This window comes from Camelus bactrianus, chromosome 29 (assembly GCF_048773025.1).
Source record: "Camelus bactrianus isolate YW-2024 breed Bactrian camel chromosome 29, ASM4877302v1, whole genome shotgun sequence".
NCBI lineage: Eukaryota > Metazoa > Chordata > Mammalia > Artiodactyla > Camelidae > Camelus > Camelus bactrianus.
Window position 1 is genome coordinate 3,620,814 of NC_133567.1, and position 21,998 is coordinate 3,642,811.

General features: G+C 53.9%; 2 protein-coding genes across 2 annotated transcripts in view; both read left to right on the forward strand.

Moving 5' to 3' along the window:
- The first annotated feature begins 4,382 nt into the window (after positions 1-4,382).
- SOX17 (SRY-box transcription factor 17) lies at positions 4,383-6,781 on the forward strand. The gene is made up of 2 exons (XM_074354902.1): positions 4,383-4,885; positions 5,488-6,781. The coding sequence occupies exons 1-2, from the start codon at positions 4,579-4,581 to the stop codon at positions 6,399-6,401; spliced, it is 1,221 nt and encodes a 406-aa protein (XP_074211003.1). The 5' UTR covers positions 4,383-4,578; the 3' UTR covers positions 6,402-6,781.
- A 6,211-nt stretch (positions 6,782-12,992) lies between these two features.
- RP1 (RP1 axonemal microtubule associated) overlaps positions 12,993-21,998 on the forward strand; it is a 240,092-nt gene continuing 231,086 nt past the window's right edge. The window contains exon 1 of the mRNA XM_074354881.1: positions 12,993-14,055. The gene's annotated coding sequence lies outside the window, so the exon portion shown is untranslated. The remainder of the gene's footprint in view (positions 14,056-21,998) is intronic.

Here is a 21,998-nt window from a genome sequence, read left to right on the forward strand (position 1 = left end):
AGGGTGGAAAGGCAACCTCTTACAGTACCTCTACTAGGAAAAAAAAAAAAATCTCACAAGCACTTGGCCTACTGATGTTGGCATCACCTCTGCGTGCCGGGAACAAGTGATTGCAGTAGACAGGGCCCAGAACACCCGGCTGGTGGTGAATAAATCGAATAAACCCGACTGGAAGGCTAGTGGGACTGCACTGGGCACCCCTCTGAGGCAGGGGCCGCATCTGCTCCCCTTTGGGTGGGAGTGCAGGTGTTCTGCTCACAGGAGACCAGCTGCTGCTGAGCCTGGTCCGTGGACAACAGAAAGCGCCAAGGACAGCCCTGGCCTCTTCTGGGGTGGGAGGGAGTTGGGAGGAAGAGGTCAGCAGAAGTGGGTGCATGGAAGTCACGGCGCTATCGAAGTTCCCTTTTAAGTTGTGAGGCAGAGATGAAGGGGGCGAACAAAACAGAATTTGTTCTGGGGAAGGGGCCCGGAAATCTGAGGTTCCCTGTGCAGGGACTAAAGGGAGGGAGCCAAAGCTCCAACCCGGGGGCCAGAGCCGGGGCGGGCGCGGGGCGGGGGAGAATATAAGAAACACCCCCGCGGACGAGTTTCTGAGCAGGGAAGTGGACCGGGAACAGCGCATTTCCTGCTTCGCCTGTGCAAACCCCAGGCGGGGCCAAGCGGGAACAGGGTTACGGTCGAGGAGTCGCCGGCTGCCAGGGCGGGGTCCCGGGCGGCCTCGAGGGGGTCCTCGGACCAGGGAGGGATGCGGGCGGAGGGGGAGGGCGTGAGAGCGGAACGCACGCCTCCCGTCCTCGTGGCGAGCGGGAGTCCCCAAAGACCCTCTCGCCACCGGCCTTTTTCATCCGCCGGAGAGGCGGGCGCATCGAGGGGCAAAGTCGAGCGCCAGGAGCAGGGTTCGGGTTGCGGAGGGGGTGTTCCGACCTTTGGGGGGGCCTCCCGGTTCCCGGGTGGGGGCTGCGCGGCGCCGGACCGGGTGGCCGCGATCTCCCGGCCCCTCTTTCCTTCCCTTCTCTCCCAACCCACCCGCGACCTCCGACCTGGCATCGCGGACCCACGGGGGACTGGCCCGGGGACAGGGAGGAGGCGCGCGAGGTGCGGAGAGGCGCGGCTGGGAGGCGCCGGCGCGCGGCCCTACCTGGGAGGTGCGGAGCCCGGGCCGCGCTTCGGGCCGCGCGCCGCCTTCCGCTCGGCTCCCGGAGGCCGCCGCCGGCGCGCGGCTTATAAATGCAAAGGCCTTATTGTTATTCTTTGTTCCGGGGACACCATTGTCTATCTGCCCGGGGGCCGCCGCGGCGTTTTCCCACGTTGGCGGCGCGCGCTCCCTCCCCGCCCCCGCGGACTTGCCCTCCGGAGCCGACCCGGATCTGTGTGGGTGCCCACGGCCTTCCCCGGCGGCTGGAGTGTCCTTCGTCCGGCTCCCGCTTCCCAAGCATCGAAACACAAAAGCCTGCCGGAAATCCCCCAGCCTGTGCCTGGTCACTCAGGGGTCCGAGCCGCGGCTCGCCACCTCCCAGGTTAATTTCTGCGCCCACCGGCCGCAGGCCCCGAGGGGTAACGGGCACAGCATCGTGCCGCGCTAGAAGCGTGCTCGCCCAGGCTTTCGAGCCTTGGGTCTGGCTTGGGGACCGTGCGTGCAATTAGTAGCCAGGAGCCCAGAGATCCTAGTCTGTGCCCTGCCTGCGGGTGCGCCCGGCCGGCCACACGAGCGGGTGTACACGGCTCTTACTCGAGAACTTGTTTGCCCCCCTCCCCCCGCCGCGTAAATCTCTCGTGATGAGAAAAGCAAGGCTCGCAGGAAGCCACTCCGGATGTTTGCTGCTTTTCATGTGGCATTTGTGGTTGGCTCTGATAACGTCCCGGGCTGGACTTCCAACACCGAGTTTAGTAAAGAGACCGAAATAGAGTCTACACACACCACGGACGGGTCTGCGGCGGGCGCCGCAGCCCGCAACGCGCTCCCCCCCAATATATGACAAGTGAAGGAACAGAAGAGATTAGATACAAGTTACAGTATATAGAAGAGACTAGTCTTGAAAAGGCACCATGATTTCCGTCCTTGTAAATATAAGTGAATTGCTAGCTTATAAATCCCAAGGAGGGTGTTCAAGAGGGGGAAGGGCGCTGAATTCTGAGGCTCCAACTCGATCCTCTGGATCTTGTGCTCTCACTTGATTTCTCAGTATCTTACCCAACAAAAATCAGTGGTTTCCAGGAACAAGTGCAGATAATAATGGGGAGCCCCCAGATTTTCTTCTCCACCAGTTTCTCCATCCTCTTGGCTCCTCTCTGTGTAATGAGGTGGCAAGAAGGAACACGAGTGGAGAAAGTACACCAGGGTAAATCCGGTCACATACATTTTTGGGGGACTCACATCTAGATTGTATTTCCTGCACCTTATTTTATTTCTTACGGAATTAGTTGAATAGGTTCATCTAGACAGATTAAAATGTATTCTGGAAGGGGCACTATTTTTGTTTGTTCTACCTCTGTTCTAAGAAAATTCCTGTTCATAAAAATTTCGGCGCTAATAGAAAATTCAGCTTTGAGATCTTTGAAAAGATATTTATTGCTCTCCAGCAAAGTTAGAGGAGATCACGAGGAAACACCAGGAGCGAGGTGTTACAGGACTAACTGGTTCTCTCCACTCCACGTTTCCTTACTTAGACAATCTGTAGCCATGCAGTTATGCTTCATTTTCAAGCCCATATTATTTTTTCAGCAAAACAAACTCTTAAAGGAAAAGTGCATAATCTGTTAATTTGTTTAAGTTTATTAATTGCTTCAAAACCACCAATTAAAAATAATACCTCTCTTTTATTTCCTTAAGCAGATTAAATTTTTTTCTTGTCTGAACCTCAGAGATCCAGAGACTCAAACCACTGTCTAGCTGCTGAAGGTGAGGGAAGTGCAGCTGACAGACACATCACAGGTCGGCACAGAGTTAAAGCTGGCTTAAAACAAGTGTGTAGAGGTCTTTGGAGAAATAGCACTGTGGGAGAAACTGACGGCCAGGGGTTGCAAAGGCCCTATCTCTTTGTTTGTATGAATGCCACTAATAAGCAGTCTTGATAGATTACTTTGTCGCTGAAATATCACACAAGAAGCTGCAGATCCCGGATGTCAGCCCTAGTTTTTCATCACCCCTTCACAGTAAACAAAGAAAATCTGTTGTGGAGGTTGATGTATGGATTTCTTTGCAAAGTTTTCAAATTCTGCAGGAATGGCTGTGTTTTTGCTGTAGACAACACCACAATACACAAAATACACAAACACAACAACTTAGCTTACTGGTGAAGAGCTCCACAGACCACTGGAGATCACATCCACTCCCCAACGCTGTGATCTTGGGCAAGTGCCTTAACCTCTCTGTGCCACAGTTTCCTCTCCTGTAAGATATACTAGCATCGACCTCATAGGGTTATAAGGGTAAACTAGCTCGCTGATGTTCAGAAGGAGCTAAGAATAGTGCGTGGTGTTCTGTGTCTTATATAAGTGCTTGTTTACAAATCCCCCTCAAAAAGTTTCTCAGATTTAAGCAGAAGTCATTCAGATGATCATTCCAATCTCGAGAAACGTATAGGAACCCCCCATCACCTGTCAGGGTGACCACCTTAAGAGCTACAGTCGTTTTGCTGCTCAGGGGTTTCTTTCCTCTCATCCACTGACATGTACATAAATATCAATGCTGTTTTTTTTTTTAAACCACATTTTAGAAATCAAAACTGTCTTGCCTCTTTCACTGAACACATATGGGAAAATTTAGTTATGCGTGTTAGACATTTCATGTACACATTTTCAAGGGGTGGTTCGTTGTTTTGGATAAAGCTTTTAAATTCTTCAGGATGACGAGCTATAGAACGTCATTCATATGTAATCTCGTTTCAGAAAGTAGGATTTACCTCAGCCACAGAATTTTGAATATAATACAACAGGTACGTTGAGTCCTTGGGGAGAGAAAGTATTTTTAAACTTACTATCAATTTGAAGAAGACATCCGTGGGGAAGCAAGCTAGGTCCCCCACCACTGAAACACCCTTAGCTCCTGGGTTAGTGGATGCTTAGTGTGTTGGTCGGGACTACCGTGTCCCAGTACTTCCATCCAGCAGTGCAATCCAACCAGCACCTTAGAGGTTTTTCAGAAGGCCCCCTTCCCGGGTCAGAGAGGACCTGGAGACAAAGCCCGGCTCCAGCCAGTTTCCCCTGGGCAGGTGTAGCCCTGGGCGCGGGGCCGGGGGAGGGGAAGAGGGCGGGAGTGGGGTTGAGCCGGGACTTGGGATTTGGGCCGCGGGCTGGGCGTGGGTCTAACGACGCCCGCCCGGCCCGCCCCCGCCGCTCCATTGGCCACGTCTGTGCAGAAAAGGCCCCGCAGCCCGGGGGCGCCCGCAGTGTCACTGGGCCGGCGGGGGCGCTGCTTGCACGGTGGGCTGGGATCTGCCAGGGCCGCGGGGTCGGGCTGTGGAACACGGGCGGCCCGCCGGGCATCTCCCTCTCTCGTTCCCCACCCCCTCCCCCCAGGTCGGGGGAGGCGGCGTGTCCGGCGGAGGGTTGCGGGGCGCGGGGCAGGGCTGGAGCGCCATGAGCAGCCCGGATGCGGGGTACGCCAGTGACGAGCAGAGCCAGCCCCGGAGCGCGCTGCCCGCCGTGATGGCTGGGCTGGGCCCCTGTCCCTGGGCCGAGTCGCTGAGTCCCCTCGGGGACATGAAGATGAAGGGCGAGACGGCGGCGAGCAGCGGGGCGCCGGCCGGGACCGCGGGCCGGGCCAAGGGCGAGTCTCGCATCCGGCGGCCGATGAACGCCTTCATGGTGTGGGCTAAGGACGAGCGCAAGCGCCTGGCGCAGCAGAACCCGGATCTGCACAACGCCGAGTTGAGCAAGATGCTGGGTGAGTCCGAGCTCGGGACCCAGATGGTGCGAATCGTGGAGCGGCTTCCTTGGGCCGCAAAGAGTGCGGGCCTTGCGCGGGAGGCCAGGAGTGCGTGGCTGCCACATCCTTCCCTGGGGCCCTCGGTTCCTTCCCGCTTCCCGTTCTCCCGAGTCTCCAAGGGGCTCTGGGCCTCAGTGGTCGGCGCCTGGATCCCCCGGGTGGCCGGGGCGCGGGGCCAGCGGCTCTGGGGAGGCGGCTTCTCCGCGCGTCTGAGCGGCGGCGGGGGCACCCGGGCGCGGAGCTGGGTTTGTCGGGCCCGTTCCCCCGACTCCTTTCCCGGGTGGGGACGTTTTCAGTTCCTCGAACGACCGCAAGTGGGTGAGCGGGAGGCCGCTTCCAGGAGGCTAAAGGAGGAAGGGGTGCCTTAGAGGGCCTTAAACCTCGCGTCTTCCGCAAGTGCTCGTACTCCCGGCCTCCAGGTCCCAACATTCACCTTTACCTTGACCCCCCACCCCCAGTTTCCCCGTCCGAGGTCGGAGGGGGGCCCTGGCGCCAGTGGGGCCTGGGAGCGGGAGCTCGGACAGTAAACCCGCGCCCCTCCACCTCCCGCGCCCCTGCAGGCAAGTCGTGGAAGGCGCTGACGCTGGCGGAGAAGCGGCCCTTCGTGGAGGAGGCCGAGCGGCTGCGCGTGCAGCACATGCAGGACCACCCCAACTACAAGTACCGGCCGCGGCGGCGCAAGCAGGTGAAGCGGCTGAAGCGGGTGGAGGGCGGCTTCCTGCACGGCCTCGCCGAGCCTCAGGCGGCCGCGCTGGGCCCCGAGGGCGGCCGCGTGGCCATGGACGGCCTGGGCCTGCCCTTCCCCGAGCAGGGCTTCCCCGCGGGCCCGCCGCTGCTGCCCACGCACATGGGCGCCCACTACCGCGACTGCCAGGGCCTGGGCGCGGCCCCGCTCGATGGCTACCCGCTGCCCACGCCCGACACATCCCCGCTGGACGGTGTGGAGCACGACCCGGCCTTCTTCGCCGCGCCGCTGCCCGGGGACTGTCCGGCCGCCGGGCCCTACAGCTACGCGCAGGCCGCGGACTACGCGGGGCCCCCGGAGCAGCCCGCCGGGCCCCTGCACCCCCGGCTCGGCCCGGAGCCCGCGGGCCCCGCGATGCCGGGCCTCCTGGCGCCCCCCAGCGCCCTGCACATGTACTACGGCGCGGTGGGCTCGCCGGCGCCCGGCGGCGGGCGCGGCTTCCCGATGCCGCCGCAGCCGCCCCCGCCGGGCCCGGGGCAGCCGTCGCCCCCGCCCGAGGCGCTGCCCTGCCGGGACGGCGCGGACCCCAGCCAGCCGGCCGAGCTCCTTGGGGAGGTGGACCGCACGGAGTTTGAACAGTATCTGCACTTTGTGTGCAAGCCCGACATGGGCCTCCCCTACCAAGGCCATGACTCTAGCGTGAACCTCGCAGACGGCCACGGGGCCATCTCCTCCGTGGTGTCCGATGCCAGCTCTGCGGTATATTACTGCAACTATCCTGACGTTTGACAGGTCCCTGATCCGACCCAGCCTGCTGGCCAGAAGCACAAACAGTGTTACATACTTCCCGGAGGAGCTAAGGAAATCCTCAGCCTCATGTTGTGTTGTGTTGTTTTTAAGTTGCCTTGGCGTATAATTTATGGTAATTTATTTTGTCTGCCACTTGAACAGTTGGGGGGAGAAAAAAATGCGAGGTTGTGATTCAAGACTTGTGCAGATACCTGTTGCCCACTGTTGCCTTGTCTAAACCCCATTTCCAAGTTCAAGTTCACCAGTTTCCAAAGGGTCCCAGAAAACTTGCTCCGTTTCCTGAAGCTTTATTGATCAAAGAAATTTTATCCCAGGTGTGTTTTTTAAATCTTAAAAAAATAATAAAATCTGGAATCCTACTTTTTCACTCTGCTAGTGCCTCTGTCACAAAAACCAATTTCTGAGATCAGTGTTAAGAATTTAATAGAATTGGAAATATTTTAATGATGACATTTAATATATAGTTACTGTAAATTTCTCATTCTCTTGTAATGGTAGATCTGAATGCCTTGAAGGAGAAGCCCTAATGTGAACATTTGGGTACCCCAGGTTTTTGCTAGGGGAAAGACCCTCACGGAACGAGCCTACATTATACATTTCAAGTGATCTTAGTCTATAGGAAGTAATGGTTGATCGTTAACACTAAATATTTTCAATTATAGTATGTCACTTTCAGAATCAGGAGAATACCCAAGTGATTTTGGTTTTCTAGTTGGATCTTGAGACCTGCCTAAAGAGGCTGTGGTTTATTTTTTCCCTTTCTGTATTTCCCCAAGAGCCTTTAAACACCCTCTCCACAGTGAAGTCACCAGTCATCACATGTCTACACATTGGGGAGTAGTGTTACTGGGTTACAAATTGAAGGAGTCACAGGAATGAATCAAATGTGCGTTGTGACCTTAACTATTAACACTTGGCATTTGTAACTTCAATGGGATGTTTTGCTCTAAACTACATCTGGGGCCCATGGCAGTTCCTGACACCTGCAGTTCTTAAGCTTTGGAGGGATCCAGGGACCATTTGTAGGTAGCATGCTTTCCAGTTGCCCCTAGAGCTACAGTCCTAGGGCATCATTATCCTGCCCCTGCTGGGAAGAAACCGAGTCTCAGGGTTGTGAAGCAGGTCGGCCTGCTCCGTGCTGGGGCCCTTCCCATCACATTTTGCAGCTGAGACGTAAATGGATACAGACGCCTTATAATGGGTACTTCCTGCCTGGGGTGTTTCGTCAGTGCCACTTCGCACTGAATTTGAGCCTGATCAAACCTGGGCACTTACGTGTGATTCTCTTCATTTTCCAAATGAGGAAAGAAGGCATGGAGCCCTCACCTGCCACGTGTGTGGGGAAAGCTTGGTGTTACAAATTCTGACAGCCTGTTTGTTCATACCCGTTTTCCTTTGTGCAGGGTGTATTCATGGGCACTGGGAGAACCTGTGTCCTGGTGTGAGAAACTCTCTCCATACTGATACATGCTGTAGAGAAAAGGAACGGGGTGGGAGGGGGGCTTACAGCCTTTATCTTGAGGGTTATCTGAGCTGACATGGTGGGCCAGGTTCTCTTGAGAAATGGCAGGATGTATTTTACAAAGGGTTCCTGGATGCTAGGAATGTTTGGGATGAAAATTCCAGTGAGGAAGGGTAAGTCTGCCTTGTTAGGCATAACAGAGGTTACCTTGAACATTTGAGATGAAAAAGTTCACCCCAGACTTCCAGCCATCATTGAATCCAGTTTAATTGCTTCCTGTACCCTACCTTTTTCTGTTCTTTCTTCCTCTGACCCCAGACAGGTTCTACTTTCAGCTTGCTTCTTCCCCGGGATGTCCTATGTTCCTAGGAGATAAAGTGAGCGCAGTGCCCCACTTGCTCAGGTTCAAGGCTGTATCGCCAGTTCAGATCACACCTGGCATTTCTGTGCCTACTTGGTTGGTCCAAGGAGACCCAGTTGTATCCTTTGCTGCTACCTCTCGACAAAATTAAGAAGATAAGTAGGGAAAAGAGGAAAGGAGAAAAGAATGCTTGGGGGAAGAACCAAAAGTCCATGAAAATTACATTCTTAACGACTCACCAGGGACAGGTGAAGTAATAACTCAAATTGTTAGGTGTTTCCAATCCCTTTAACCCCAGTGGTGGGTAATTTGTCCTCACGATCATTCCTGGGGGCAGAGGTATCTCATCTATTCCTTCTTTTTCCTTAGGCAGAGGCAGATGCACTGACCTCAGGTCCCAGCTAGTGACTGGTTTTTGTTTTACTTTGGAAACAAATACACAAAAGATCCATTGCCTCACCCCATCTCTACTTCTGGGATACTTTAGAAGTGTGTCAGGAGGTAGAAATCAGGGCAGCTCTCCCGAGTTGTAAGCACTCTTAGATGTCTTGCTTATTTGAATTCACTTTTAGAGGGTGTCTAAGGAAAACAAACCATGCCCTCCCCACCACTGGGGTCCGCACACATGCACATAAGTAATGCTTTAGACATCATTTTAGGCGATTCATGACTCCTTAGACCTCTTCCAAAGGTTGTAGGAATCCAAAGCCCTCAGATTTCAAAGCCCCGACGGTGAATGTTTGTTGGAAAGCATGACATCCAAGCATCGAAGCAAAAAGGCAGTTTCCCTTAATTTGAAAACACAAAGGGACATCTTGAGAATTCTTTTCTATTACTGAATCCCCCCCCTTTTTAAAAGGTCACTTAAACATTTTTTTAGGGGGGGACATAATAGGTTTACTTATTTGTTTTATTTTAAGAGGAGGCGCTGGGGATTGAACCCAGGACCTTGTGTATGCTAAGCATGACCTCTACCACTTGAGCTGTACCCTTCCCCCCCGTCCCCCCCCCCCCCCGAGTTTCCCCTTCTTGAGACATGTCAATCAAGGAGCACTGGGGAGTGGGATGAACCTCTCTCAAAGTGTAAAGGAAACCCAGGACAGCTGACAGGATGAAGACAGAACCTTCTCCTTGGTGCACTTGTGTGCTGGTGGTAGATCATCTCCACCTCGGATATTTACATCCTTGGATAAACTCCTCCCACATTTAATCTGGGTTGGACTTGCTACTCTGATCCAATGGAATACAGCAGAGGTGATGCCGTGCCAGTCCCAGGACCAACCCTCAGGAAGGCTTGGCAGTCTCTTTTGTGTGCTCCTGGGAGCCCTGAGCTACTGTGTAAGAAGTCCAGTTACCAGGTGGTGAGACCACGTGCAGAGACCCCGCAGAGAGGAGAGACCACGGGCATCCCGCGGAGGGCGGGCAGAGGGCTGGCCTGGCCTGCCTGCTCACTCTCACCAGCCCTCCTGCCCCCATCCTGCCGACAGGAACTCAAGAGAGGCCAGAGGAACAAACTGCCAGATGAGCTCAGGCAATCCACAGGTGGGAGAGAATGAAAAAAAAAAAAAAAAGATGGTGGTTATAAGGCACTAAGTTTGGGGGAGCTTTGTTACTTGGCAACAGATTATTGAAATAGGTTTTATCCTTAAATGACCCTTTCTTATTTTTCCTGGTGGGAAAATCAGAAAAAGAGTTTGGGGTCCTGTCAGAGACACCAGTGTCGTTTTAGAGTGAAGGGTGGAATGTGAAACGTGACTCGGGCTGGCTGACCGCAGTAGCGCCGGATGCGCAGACAGACCCTTCTTTCCTGAAGCTGATGCCGATGCAGTGACCGCAGGTACCAGCCAGTGACTGGTGTTTTAGAAATATTAAATTTGCCTCAATTTTTAATGGTTTTATTTTGGAAACAAATACGTGAAGGGTACATTGCCTGCCTCCCTCCTCCCCACCCCGTCTTGACTTTTGAGGGGTTTCAAAGTGTGCCAGGAGGTGGGAATCCAGCTCTTTCACAGGCCGAGATGCCCTGACTAGGTGCCAGCGCAGAGTCTGCACACCTCTGAGCGGCCCAGAAAAAGGAGTCAGAGGGTATTTTCTTTCCCACCAAGACACTGCCTTCATCTCTATTAAAGCTACCAGGGCAGATCTGATAAATAACAAATAAACGTGTAAGCTGCTAATACAAGCAGCCGTGAGATGATCTCACACTGAAACAGTATCTTTTACTTATTCTTATCTCAGAAGATTATTGCACCTTTCGTTTGAATCCCACTCTGCAAAAGACTTCAGCTTCTGTAAATTTTGTGCTGATATCGGGAAAAGCACATACAAGCAAGAGGAATTTAGGGGAAATGGAATGGGGTGCTGTGCACCCAAAGATATCATCACTGTCTAACATTCTTAAATGTCCCATTTCACTTTATTTTGAATACTCTGAACTGTGCCGGTCACATCTTAGATGTTCAGCATGCCCTTCCTCCTCTGATTCCCTTTTGATTTGTTTTCACAACACTGGACAGGCACGAGAGATTTTCCATCCATCATTTCAGCATAGATTGATTCTTCCTGCTTACAAGGTGCTTCCTTCTGAGTCCCAAATATTCATCAGAGGAAAAGTAGTATCTGTGTCCTAGCCCTACCCGATTCGAGCAGCGTGAGGAACATGGAGCTCTTCCCTCCACATGATGAGCCTGTCTGTGCCCTACAGAACATTCCATCAGATCCTCTGACCTGGGATCCAGCTGCATCTCCTTAATTTTTCACTGTAACCCCAACCCCTACCTTCCCTCCGATGAGAAGGTTGTGTGATTCCTCCTGAATTGTTAGGCAGCTTCATGTGAATCAGTCTGCACTGTCCCTCTTACACAAACGCTGAACCCTCACCACCGGCAATTCTCCCAGCTTTTTTCAAGGGTCTAGATATTAAAAATTCTTAGTCCAATGCAAAATAGTATTTCAATAGTAAACCGGCACTTCTTAGCAAAATACAAAATTATTAGCACCAGTATAGAGCAACCGCTAAGTAAGTTGTTGCTATGATGTTAGTAATGTTCTTTGATGGAAGCATTCTCTGCAGCTTAAGTCCAAACAACAATTTGGCTGAATCAGAGGAAAAAAAAGTAACCTCATTCTTGCTGAAGACATTTTAGCTTTGAGGTTCTCTTTCCACTTTCGCCAAAGTCTCAAAACACTTTGACAAAGTTGAATTCATAATAAGCATTCCCCAAGCTGACATTGCTCAGAAAGATGATTTGTGAGGTCACACTCTGAGATTCGGCTGAGCATTGTGAACTGAGCAGCCATGCTGTGGACCTGGTTTTCTCCAGGATGGTGGTCAGTGCTCACTCTGATGGGAGTCGGTCGGTCGGTGCCCTCTCATGTACCTGACGTCTTGCTAGGCAAGGAAGAGAGCTGTGACAGGCTGGCAGGAGGCTGAGCAGTGTTCTTGTCTGTCTGATTCCTTGGGCTACAAGAGCCCCTGGGGCAAGGACTGTCTGTGGTCACTTTGTGTCACCTGACCTGGTACCTAGAAGTGCTCAGAAATAGACTTAGTACCTCCCTCAGTTCTCCACTGGGCATTCCCCAAGGAATTGGGAGCTCCTGCTTTACCCCTCTTCTACCTGAGACAGTCACCAGTGGCTAGAACTCCTTTCTCCTGAATACTGTGTCAGGACAGCCGACTTAACTGCACGGAGCATAAGCTATTGGAGCAGATCAGAGAAAGGCTGTATAAGTGATGGTGTCCCCAGAGAAGAAAAGTCTCTACATTTTGAGCCAGAAGTTCCCCGGCTCAGCAGCTTGGCTTTGTGAATCTCATGGCATGAATCTTCTGATCTCTGCTCTGCTCATCTGTGGAAAGCAGGCATGGTAAAAGCCCACTCTCCCCCACGGGATGGCTGCAGGGACGTGAGATGGTGCTGGAAGGGTTGCTTCAGGGACACGGAAAACGCTCTTCCCTCCCTCCCCTCTTCTCTACCTTTTGATTTTATATATCTTGTCTTTCCCAGCAGACTTGGGGGATTTACTTTCATGATTCAACAGTAAGTTGCCTCCACTGGTTCTTTGCTTAGTGGATTAATTTCCTAGCCTTGTAAGCTCGCCCGTATGACCTGGAAACACAGATTGATCATCTGTTGTTTTTTCTGAGCTTTGAGCAGCTCAGCCTCTTTGATCATAAAATGACACCAGAAATAATTGTCACCTGAAGAACTTCACATAGAATGCCTCAGTTTGTACGAACTCCCGATTTCGCATGAAAATCTCAAGGTCTTACCAAGGGACAGTTGAGACACAGAGTCCTCCCCAGCCTGCTAACACTCACCTTTCAGTCCAGCCCTTTCCCCCACCAATCACAGTTTCTCAAGTCCTGAAACATATTTCTGTGTCATTTAGTTTTTAAGGACTGAACGGAGTTGGAATTCTTGAGGGCGAATAAGCAGAATGGAATGGGGGAGGGCAGTAGATGAAGAAATAAATTCTGGTTTCCAGCAGTTCCAAGTAATGTTGAAACTTCATACCCAGGTTTTTGAATCACTCAGCCCTCAGATGTGATTTCCCCAGGGCAGTGGTGGATGGGGTGAAGAGAAGGAAATTCTGACACATCCCTGACAGCAAGGGACAGTTTTATAGTTGTTCCTCACAGCGTGGATTCTTCTGCTTGTTTTAATAAATCAGTTTGGATGTTTGAAAACAGTAGTTGGGATTGTAGGTGCACACCCACATACCAAAAATACTAAGCTGAAAAGGGCTTAGTGAGATTACAGGACGGAGAAATAAAATAAAAATTCAAGCTTGTAGTTTCAGTAAAGAGATTGTGGGTATGGGAAGTATATAGTTTTATTTATTCATTTAAAAATAATTTAAAATTTAAAGTGATGCACATGCTTATAAAAAAAAAAAAAGGCCACATGACAGATGGGCTTATAACAGAAACTAAGAGTTACAGGAAGACTCCATCCCTCTGGAGCCCCAGTTCCACGTATTAGTCAATCCTTCTACCCGCTTCCCCCGGTTTTTTTGGATCTGTTGGGATTTACCTACATTAATAATGCTGTTATTCTGGTGGTTAATTAATTAATATCCCTGCGATGCTAGTTCCATATTTATCAGGTTTAGGCCTTGACTTCCTGCTGTAATAGCCAAGCACGCCCTGCGCTCCTCCGTCTACCGAACGAACGTAGTTCCAGCCTTATTTCCATTTCTCTTATTGATGACCATTGCCTTCCTTCTAAAGCACTGCTGCTTGTTCCATCACAAAGGCGGGAAGTCTTGACCCCCAACTGCGAAAAGTGGGGATACTGGCGCCCCCACCTTTCCCAGCCGCTCTCCCTTCTTTGGCGAAGGTGGACATTTTGGGACAGGTTATCTGCGTGTGTGGTGGGGGAAGGGAGCAGATGGAGTAGCGAGGCACGTGCTAGAATGGAAAGGCATCCATTTTACAGCGTCTCAACCAGTCCCAGACAGTCGGGGCCGCTTACCACCGTGGCTGTGATTTTAGATTCAGTCACTTCTTACCCCCGCTGGGAAAGGGAAGTAGCGTCCTTAAAGCTTTACACAAAGCAGGAAAAAAAAAAAAATCAGGGAAAGGGGAAAACCCAAAGCTCAGCGGTCGGCTTCCACGCCCACCCCACCCTGCGCCGCGCGCGGGCCCCGGTCCCGGGAGGCGGCGGCGAGTCCCGCCGGCGCGGGCGTCTCGGGCGCGGGAGGCGCCGGGAGCCGAGGGCGCGGCGCTCCCCTCGCAGGGAGCCGCACTCCAGCTGCTGCCAATTCTGGGGAGCATTTTAACAAGACCTGCAGTGACTTCAACTTAAAAGGTAAAGGCTCTGAGGTTTGGTGTGGGTCGAGGGGAGCACGGCCACCTTGGTGACCGGGACGGAAAGACCCCGACGTCGCGCGCTCGCTTCGAGGCGTTTCGCGCCCGGTGCCCGCGGCCTGAAGTGAATCCGACTCGAAGGTTAGAACAGGCTTCCCTTTTGTATCGTCCAGGAGTCGACCTGCCGCGCGAAGCCCCCAGTAGGGCCAAACGTGACATGTGGGGCTGACCTGCCTCCCAGCAGTGGGGGGGACGGGGGCTCGGCCGGTGGTTTCCTGCGTTCGCGGCGAGTGGTGGCGCGTGGCGGCGCCGGGCGCCTGAGCTCTGGCCGCGCCGGGGCCGCCGGCAGCGCGAGCCGGGGTTCTCGAAGGTCACGTCTGTGCAGACAAGGCCTCGCGGCCCGGGGGCGCCCGCAGTATCACTGGGCGGGGGAGTGGGGGCGTTGGCTGCGCCGGGACGCCGGCGGCGGGAGCTGCCCGCCCGGCCTCTCCCTCTCCTGTTCCCCACTCCCGCCCCCTCCGTGTCCCGCGGAGGGTTGCGGGGCGCCGCGCAGGGCTGGAGCGCGGTGAGCAGCCCGGATGCGGGGTACGCCGGTGCCAGGCCGAGCCAGCCCCCGGGCGCGCGGCCCGCCGTGACGGCCAGGCTGGGCCCCCTCGGGGCTGTGAAGGTGAAGGGCGAGGCGGCGAGGAGCAGCGGGGCGCGGGCCGGGGCCGCGGGCCCAGCCAAGCCTCCACACGGCGTCTTCAAGGTGTGGCTAAGGCGGAGCGCCGGCGGCTCTCGGGGGCACCGGGCCCGCAGGACCAGGACCTGCGCGGGACGCCGGGCGAGGCTCCGGGAACCCCGGAGGGAGTGAGAGGAGTGGGCTTGTGCAGGGGAGACACCGGCTCGGGACCATCCGCGTGGGTGGGTCAGTGGCTCTGCCTCCGAGAACTGGCTTGTAGCGGGGGTTTTACTTCTACGGAAACAATCGTCTTCGGGGCGGGAAATGAATTTAGGTTCAAGACCAAATTGTTAACCATCTCCAGGTGTAAATGATGACGAGAAATCCTGCGCTCCTGGGAAAGGTTTTAAAGGTGTCTTCTGATCAGGCAAGGCTCTGTACAAAAGAAAACTCGAATGCTCTTCTTCCAAGTTTTAAAAAGAGCTGATTCCTTCTTTATCTATCGGTTAAGAAATTGAGGGACTTAACAGCAGATAAAACTGCTGGTCATTAACGAAGCAGGAAATGCAGTTAACAGCACCGTTCGGAAAATGTGCAAAACTTTAGAATGTCCAGCGATACAGTCCGCTGTGTTGACCTCTTTTTTTCCGATGCTGAAGTTTGTGTTCGAAAACCTGGGCGACGTGGCCTGCAGTTGTGAAAAGTTCAAGCTCATTCTGCTTTCATTCTTTCCAAGCTGAGGGAGAGTTAGCTTTTTTTTTTTTTTTGAAGAAGGAATAAAATGTCCAGGCTTTATTTTCATCTTACCCATGTAAAATCATTTATCTTCTGTGTAAATAGCTTCATTAAATTTTTAATATTTCCCATTTTTTTCCCATAAAAGATGTAAGCAGAACATCAGGGGAAAACTAGTGATGGCATGGCGGTCCTGTTTCCCCTTGGGTTCATTTTCATAAAGACATGCAGGGTTTTCTCTCCCCCTCCCCCACGTCCCCACGAGAGGGAGCACACTTTCCCTGCTGTTCTGCAGCTTGCCTTGCAGTTAACAGTACATACTTGGTGTTCTGAGCTCCTAGAAGCTGAACCTCTGTTTACCCAGCTGGTGGTCTTCTCCACTCTTGCGTGGGGTCGACCCCACCTGTCCTGTCTCCAGTCCAGTGTAAGTTTGTTGACACAATCATTTAATGTGCACTTAGAGTCCTAAGACCCCCCTTACACTCATGCAAAGACTGAGTTTGTGAACAGGAACGGGGAGTACCTGCGTTTAAAACAGAGAGGCCCCAGTGGGGGGGGGGGGCATTTTACCCGAGAAGGAAAGGGCAGAGCTGTGCACGCCCTAAGCGCGATCTTTCTTTACAAGCACGGTTCTTTCTGGGTCCGCTCTCAGGGGTGCAGGCGGCCAGGCCAAGCGGTGATAGACCGCTCCGCTGGTGGTCCTCGCTCCTGGACACCGTCCCTACGTTGCCTTACTGGGGCAGGGGTTGGCTTGCCGGGGTGCTGCGTTGGTACTTCCAGAACCCTAATATCGCAAGGCCGAGACGGCGTCCCAGGAAGCTGGCTGGGTCTTGGTCGGTGAGATCGCCCCAGTAATCTCTGGCTGACGGAGTCCTGGTGTTCCTCTTCTGGCAAAATGGTTAATATTAACCTCCACACTGTCTTCCCTTGGATGATGAAGTGTGTGCGGCGCCGCTTTGCGGGTCTCCAGCGGGCTCTAGAGATGCCCCCGCTCTGGGGGCTGTGGAGCCACTGGGTCCCCAGCGAGGCGGGCAACGGTGGAGGAGCGGTCTTCCTGGAGGAGGCGGCGCTACGATGGGTCCCTGAAGACCACCCCGGCGACGGCCCCCAACCGGACTCCCCGCTGCAGGACCCGCCCGTTCCCCCCCACTGCCAGGGCCTGGGAGCGCCCCCGCTCGACGGCTACCCGCTGCCCACGCCATACACGTCCCTGCTGGACGGCATGGGGCCCGACCTGGCCTTCTTCGCCGCGTCACTGCCCAGGAACTGTCTGGCCGCCAGGCCCCTGCACCCCAGCTCGAGCTTGGCCTGGAGCCCGCGCCCCGCGATGCCGGGCCTCCTGGCGCCCCCCAGCGCCCTGCACAGGTACTACGGCGCGGGGGCCTCTGGGTGCCGCCGCCGCAGCCGCCCCAGAGCCGCCCCGCGGTGCCCAGGGCAGCGGACCCAGCCACCTGTCAACTCGCATACAGCTGGGCTGCGGTGCTGGCACGAACCCCTGGGCTCCGTGTGGGAGTTCCGTTGTGGGTTCACCGTGTACTACAAATGTCACAATGTATGAAACTTTCTTTTCTCAGAATGAACATTCCAGTAAGGGCAGCGTTTAACATTGTTACCCCTCAAAGGAAGTGATGCAAAATGTGCCCTGCTTAAACATCTTTTCTCACTTTCTGTAGATGCATCTTATTCTGACATTAAAGTTGGATTATTTTTATAAAGTGGCAAATTCATGAACCATGGTAGAAAGCACCTTTTTCTTCCAAAGTTACCTCCTCCCAGGTGGTTTTAAATGCGGAACCAACATCTATTGTGTAGCTCCTGTATTTCAACTCGCTGTTTCTAAAGTTCTTGGTTATTGACTTCAGTAAATTTGTAAATGAAGTTTTTAAAAAATTCTCTGTATATGGATATTTTATATTCTTCCACAAAATTAACTTGTGTCTGTGTCAGTCAGGGTCCCCTCAGGAAACAGGGGGCGTAATGAAAATAATTAGTGAAGAAAGAGTCAGGAGCAGACAGGCCTTTCTGTAGGAGACTCCGTGGAGGGACTGGAAGCTTTCCGAGCGGGGCGGTAGCTTGAGCGTCATGCCTCAGCCGTGACTGGGAGGTTACAGCCCAGCAGGATGGGGCCAGAAAGTCAGTCCTTGGGAAGATCCCGTTGCCCCCTGACTTTCTGATACTGCCTGTCATTGGCAGGCCTCACTGCAGAACTGGAGGACAGGAGGCCTGTGGAGGCTGCTACGGGGAGGAGGACAGGAGGCCTGTGGAGGCTGCTACTGAGAGGAGGACAGGAGGCCTGTGGAGGCTGCTACAGGGAGGAGGGCGGGGGCCATGTCTTGGGGGCCAGGTGAGGTCCAGGCTTTCCCAGCATCAGCTCCAGAAGGGAGCTCAGCACAGCACTTCTGCCTAAACTGGGTAAAACTGACTGCTGCACGCCCCCTGCGAACTGCGGCGGGCTGTAAGGAGGGATCTCGGCCACTGCTCTTCTCTGCATCCAGGACCCTACTCAGCAGGCGGGACACTGGAGGCGCCCCATGGAAGTAGGGCTAGGCCACCAGAGAACCCACTTCCAGGTGACGGTGCAGGAGTCTCTGAGTCCGGGTTCCTGGGGGGCGAGCCAGACCTCGGGACTCTTCAGTCATGTGAGCAAAAGCAAGTCTTTTACTGTGTAAAGCCCTCAGTGTTGGCTTTCTTCTCACCTGAAACACCAGTGCTCAGCGCTCGTGACAAAGAGCTGGAGGTGTGACTGCTGGGTCCCCTGGTGGTCGGAGGGAAGCACCCAGATGTGGCCCAAGAGGTTGCTGGCAGCGGCCAGTCTCAGGCCAGGGCAGCGCTGCTTCTCCAGCTTGAATGTGCATGCATCTGGCCAAGTAAAATGCAGATTCTGACGGAGGAAGGCCAGGATTCTGCGTCTCTAACCAATTCCCAGAGGAGGCTTGACAGGTCACACGTGAAGAGTCAGACCCTAGATCGCTTATCCACACTGACTTCTTAGGGACCGTTCATGACCTAAAATACGCCAATTCAGAACAGGCACCACAGAGTCATTTCGGAAGAGTTCTGGGTCATTGCTGCTGCTGGCTGTGTCTGCCCAGCTCTGCACCACCCCCGTGCCCCCGCAGGCCTCCCAACTGGCCCTGCTTGGCTTGCTTTCCCCGAGTCCTGTCAGTGCTCAACTTAGAACCACAGGAGCGACAACATGGGGAAATGGTGAAGCTCCCGAGAGGAGGAACCAGGGAGATGAACGGGGGTCTCTGGGCCTCTGAGGCTGAGAACCTGACGGACTTGAGCTGGCAGAGCCCTGGTGTTGGTGTCACCCCCCACCCCATCAGGCATTTTCACTGCTGTCACCCGACTTCGTTATTGTTCAATATTTCACGATTCTACCTGCTTGTTTGTTTCTTACTAGATTACAGCCAGGCATTTCCTATAGGACAGCATATCAGAATTCGATACCTTTTAAATCTTCTGAGTCCCACTACCTTCCCTAAGCCAGTGATTCTCAAAGCAAGCCGTCCAGTACGGTCTCTTAAAAAGAAGATGGAGGCCTGATGTCCCCATAAGAGATTCTGACCAGATTGGTCTGGCCTGCAGCCAGGGGGTTTCAAATTTGAAAATCTTTTGAGGTGATTCTGATCATGGCCATTAAATAGGTAACTGTTACTACCGCAGGGCGACCTGAGAAATCAGTTGCTTGTGTGTTATTTCATCAAGTGTTCACTGAGCATCTGTTCTGTGCCAGGTGCTATATTGTTTCCCAAGATACACGAAGGCCCATCCCCTGCTCTCAAGGAGCTTGTGGAGAGGCTGATAGATAAACAATTGTTAGTGTGTGGTCAGTGCAATAAGGTATCGTTCGGACAGAAAGCAGACGGATTCTGTGCGAAGGGGCATGGATCAAGAATGATAATTTCTAATGTTTCTTGAGCACTACGGATGGAGGAGGCCCCAAGGAAGGGCTGGTGCTTACCCAAAGCTTTGGAGGAGGAGACCGCCAAGTGGGGAAGGTGGCGGTGGGTGGGAAGGTGTTTCTGAGTCAAGGCTGGGGGAGACTGGGGTGAGGGGGTGAGAAAACTAGGGCGATTACTTCCATCTTCTTTGTAAAATCAGGATGGAGTCGTGACCTGAGAGGGATGGTAGGGGTTGCAGAGAGGGGTGGAGCCCTGGGACTTGAGAAAACAGCTCCAGACAGAGAACCCCAGGGCACCGTCAAGGCCCAGAGGAGACTGGATTTCACAGACAGGGTTCCACCTTCAGGGCTGTGTGCTCAGCAGCTCCAGTGCAGAAACTGAGAAATGAGACGGTAGGATTCTTTCAGAGCTAGTCTCCGAGAAGCCATAGGGAAGACAGACAAGGTGGCCAGAGAGTTTTGGTGAGATTTTGGTGCAAGGGTTTAATGGAGAAGTGAGGTCGGGAGAAAGCTGTTGGGCTTGGAAAAACAATAGAGGGAGAAGCCAGAAAACATCAGAGAGGACTTCCAAGATGAGATGGGCCAGGGTGCCGATAACGAGCCAGGTGTGGCTGGGTGGGTCTCTGGAGGGGGAGGTGCAGGGTGCTGGAGCTGGGAGGCCAGGGCACCTGGGCTGGACTCTGTGTGGTCACTGGAACCCTGTGGGTGGAGCTGAGGAGGGAGGAGGACGGGAATCCTCTCTGCAGATTTCATGAGACGCCCCACCAGCAGGAGTGGATTTAATCAAGTTATCCAGGGTATGAAGGGGGTGATTGAGCACGGAAGGCAAAGAGCAGGGAACTGGAATGCAAAATGGAGCGAGGGTGGAACAGGAACAATCCCCCTCAGACTGGAGAACGTCGAGGAAGAAGTGGCAGGAAGCCCTAGTGACAAAAGGACGTTTTATACATCCCTCCAGAAAGCTGGAGATGGACGTTTTTAGGTTACGGGTGAAAGATGTCGAGTTGAGAAGTTGTGCTGACAGCAGCAGCCTGAGCAAGCGGGCATCTCGAATCAACTCTGCCATCAGTGGTCGGGTTTACGGACAAGCGTTGCTAGCAATGCCCTGCTGCTGAGAACTCCCCATTTGACACAATTGTTCTTGATCTCTAGATGCTAAACTTTAAAAATCATTATTCACAAAACCAATCTTTCTCTCCAGTCACTTCAATATTGATACCTGAGGCCAAGCCTCAGGCTTTGGTTAGGATTCTGCTCAGCCTGGAAGGTGCTGGACTTCCCACACTTGACCTCCAGAGAGATCTTTTTATCCTAATATTGAGCAACCCTGGCCAGGCTCCTTGTCCTACAGGCACAAGGACGATGCCCTGTGTCAAGAGGGGCACTCTGTGTCCTCACACGGGGACATGGAATCATGAACACTCCTCGAACCCTCCTTCTCCAGAGACATATCCCGGTCTCCGTAAGACCCGCTCTGGAGACCCTGCGAGGTGCGTCCCTGCGGAGAAAGCAGCCGCCCAAGGACCTCCAGGGCCGGAGGCCACGTGCCACACGTCCCAGCGGCCAGCACCAGGCCACACTCCAGGGTTCGTTCCTAATGGCTGAGACGTCCATGGACCAAAGGAAGGGAGGCCTTCCTCTTCCCAAGTGGGCCTTGCTTCCAGTATCACTCACACCCCCCGGGAGCATCTGAAGGGGAGAGTGAGTTCCTGGCTGTCCCCAGCTGTCCTCTGGGCTGGATCATGGGCTGGGGTGCCAGCCACTCCACTCCAAGGCTCTGTGGGGTGCATGGCCCTGCTGCTGGCCCGGGAGCCCCCAGCTCTGGCGGTGCAGAGTGAGCCCCACCAGCCTCCAGCATTACTCATCCCGCTTGGCGCGGGTTGAAAGCGTGAACAGTCTCTTCCAGGCACTCCCTCGTTTCACTTCCCTCTCACCCGAGGGCCCCTCCTCGAGTCTGACCTGTTGGGGGCAACATCCTCTCTGGCTGACCCGCCCTACTTCCTCCTGCAGGCTGCGCTCCAGCCTGTGTTTTTGGTTCAGGGGTTCCCAGAGAAGTGTTTCCTCTGCCCATCCCCCTCCCCGTCTCCCCATTATCACATCGAACATACTGGGTTCAGGGTCTTGAGTGATTGGAGATTTGAAAACAGAAAGATCAGTGGGCATCATGGGAGGAAACAGTCCTGGAGAGGCAGCAGATGGAAAGTCCATCTGTGAAGGCCCAGGTGGGCCCAGTGGAGGCACCAGCCCAGGGACTGTGGAGAGGGTTTCCGGGGGCTCTGAAGAGAGTTAGGGCAAGTTGCTGCTGTGGTGGGTGGGGCCCAGGCAGATGGAGGGTTGGCATTCCGGAGACACCACCGTCACCCAGCCACTCAGAACGTCTTGTTTCCTCAACTACAAAGTGAGGGTAATAGTAACCACCTGCAGAGTCATTGCCAGGATTAGAAATATTTGTACCGCGCTGAGCTGAGTGATGGTTTTAGGAGGAAATCTGTGTTCCTCTGACCTTGTATATCTGCGGGGTTTGGGGGAAGCTTCTGCACCAAACCATGTGGCCTGAGCCTGTCGTGACCAGGGAGCTGGCCAGTCTTAATTCACTGGGACGTAAGTGCAAAACGGTTTTGTGTTTCTCTCCAAGTATGGC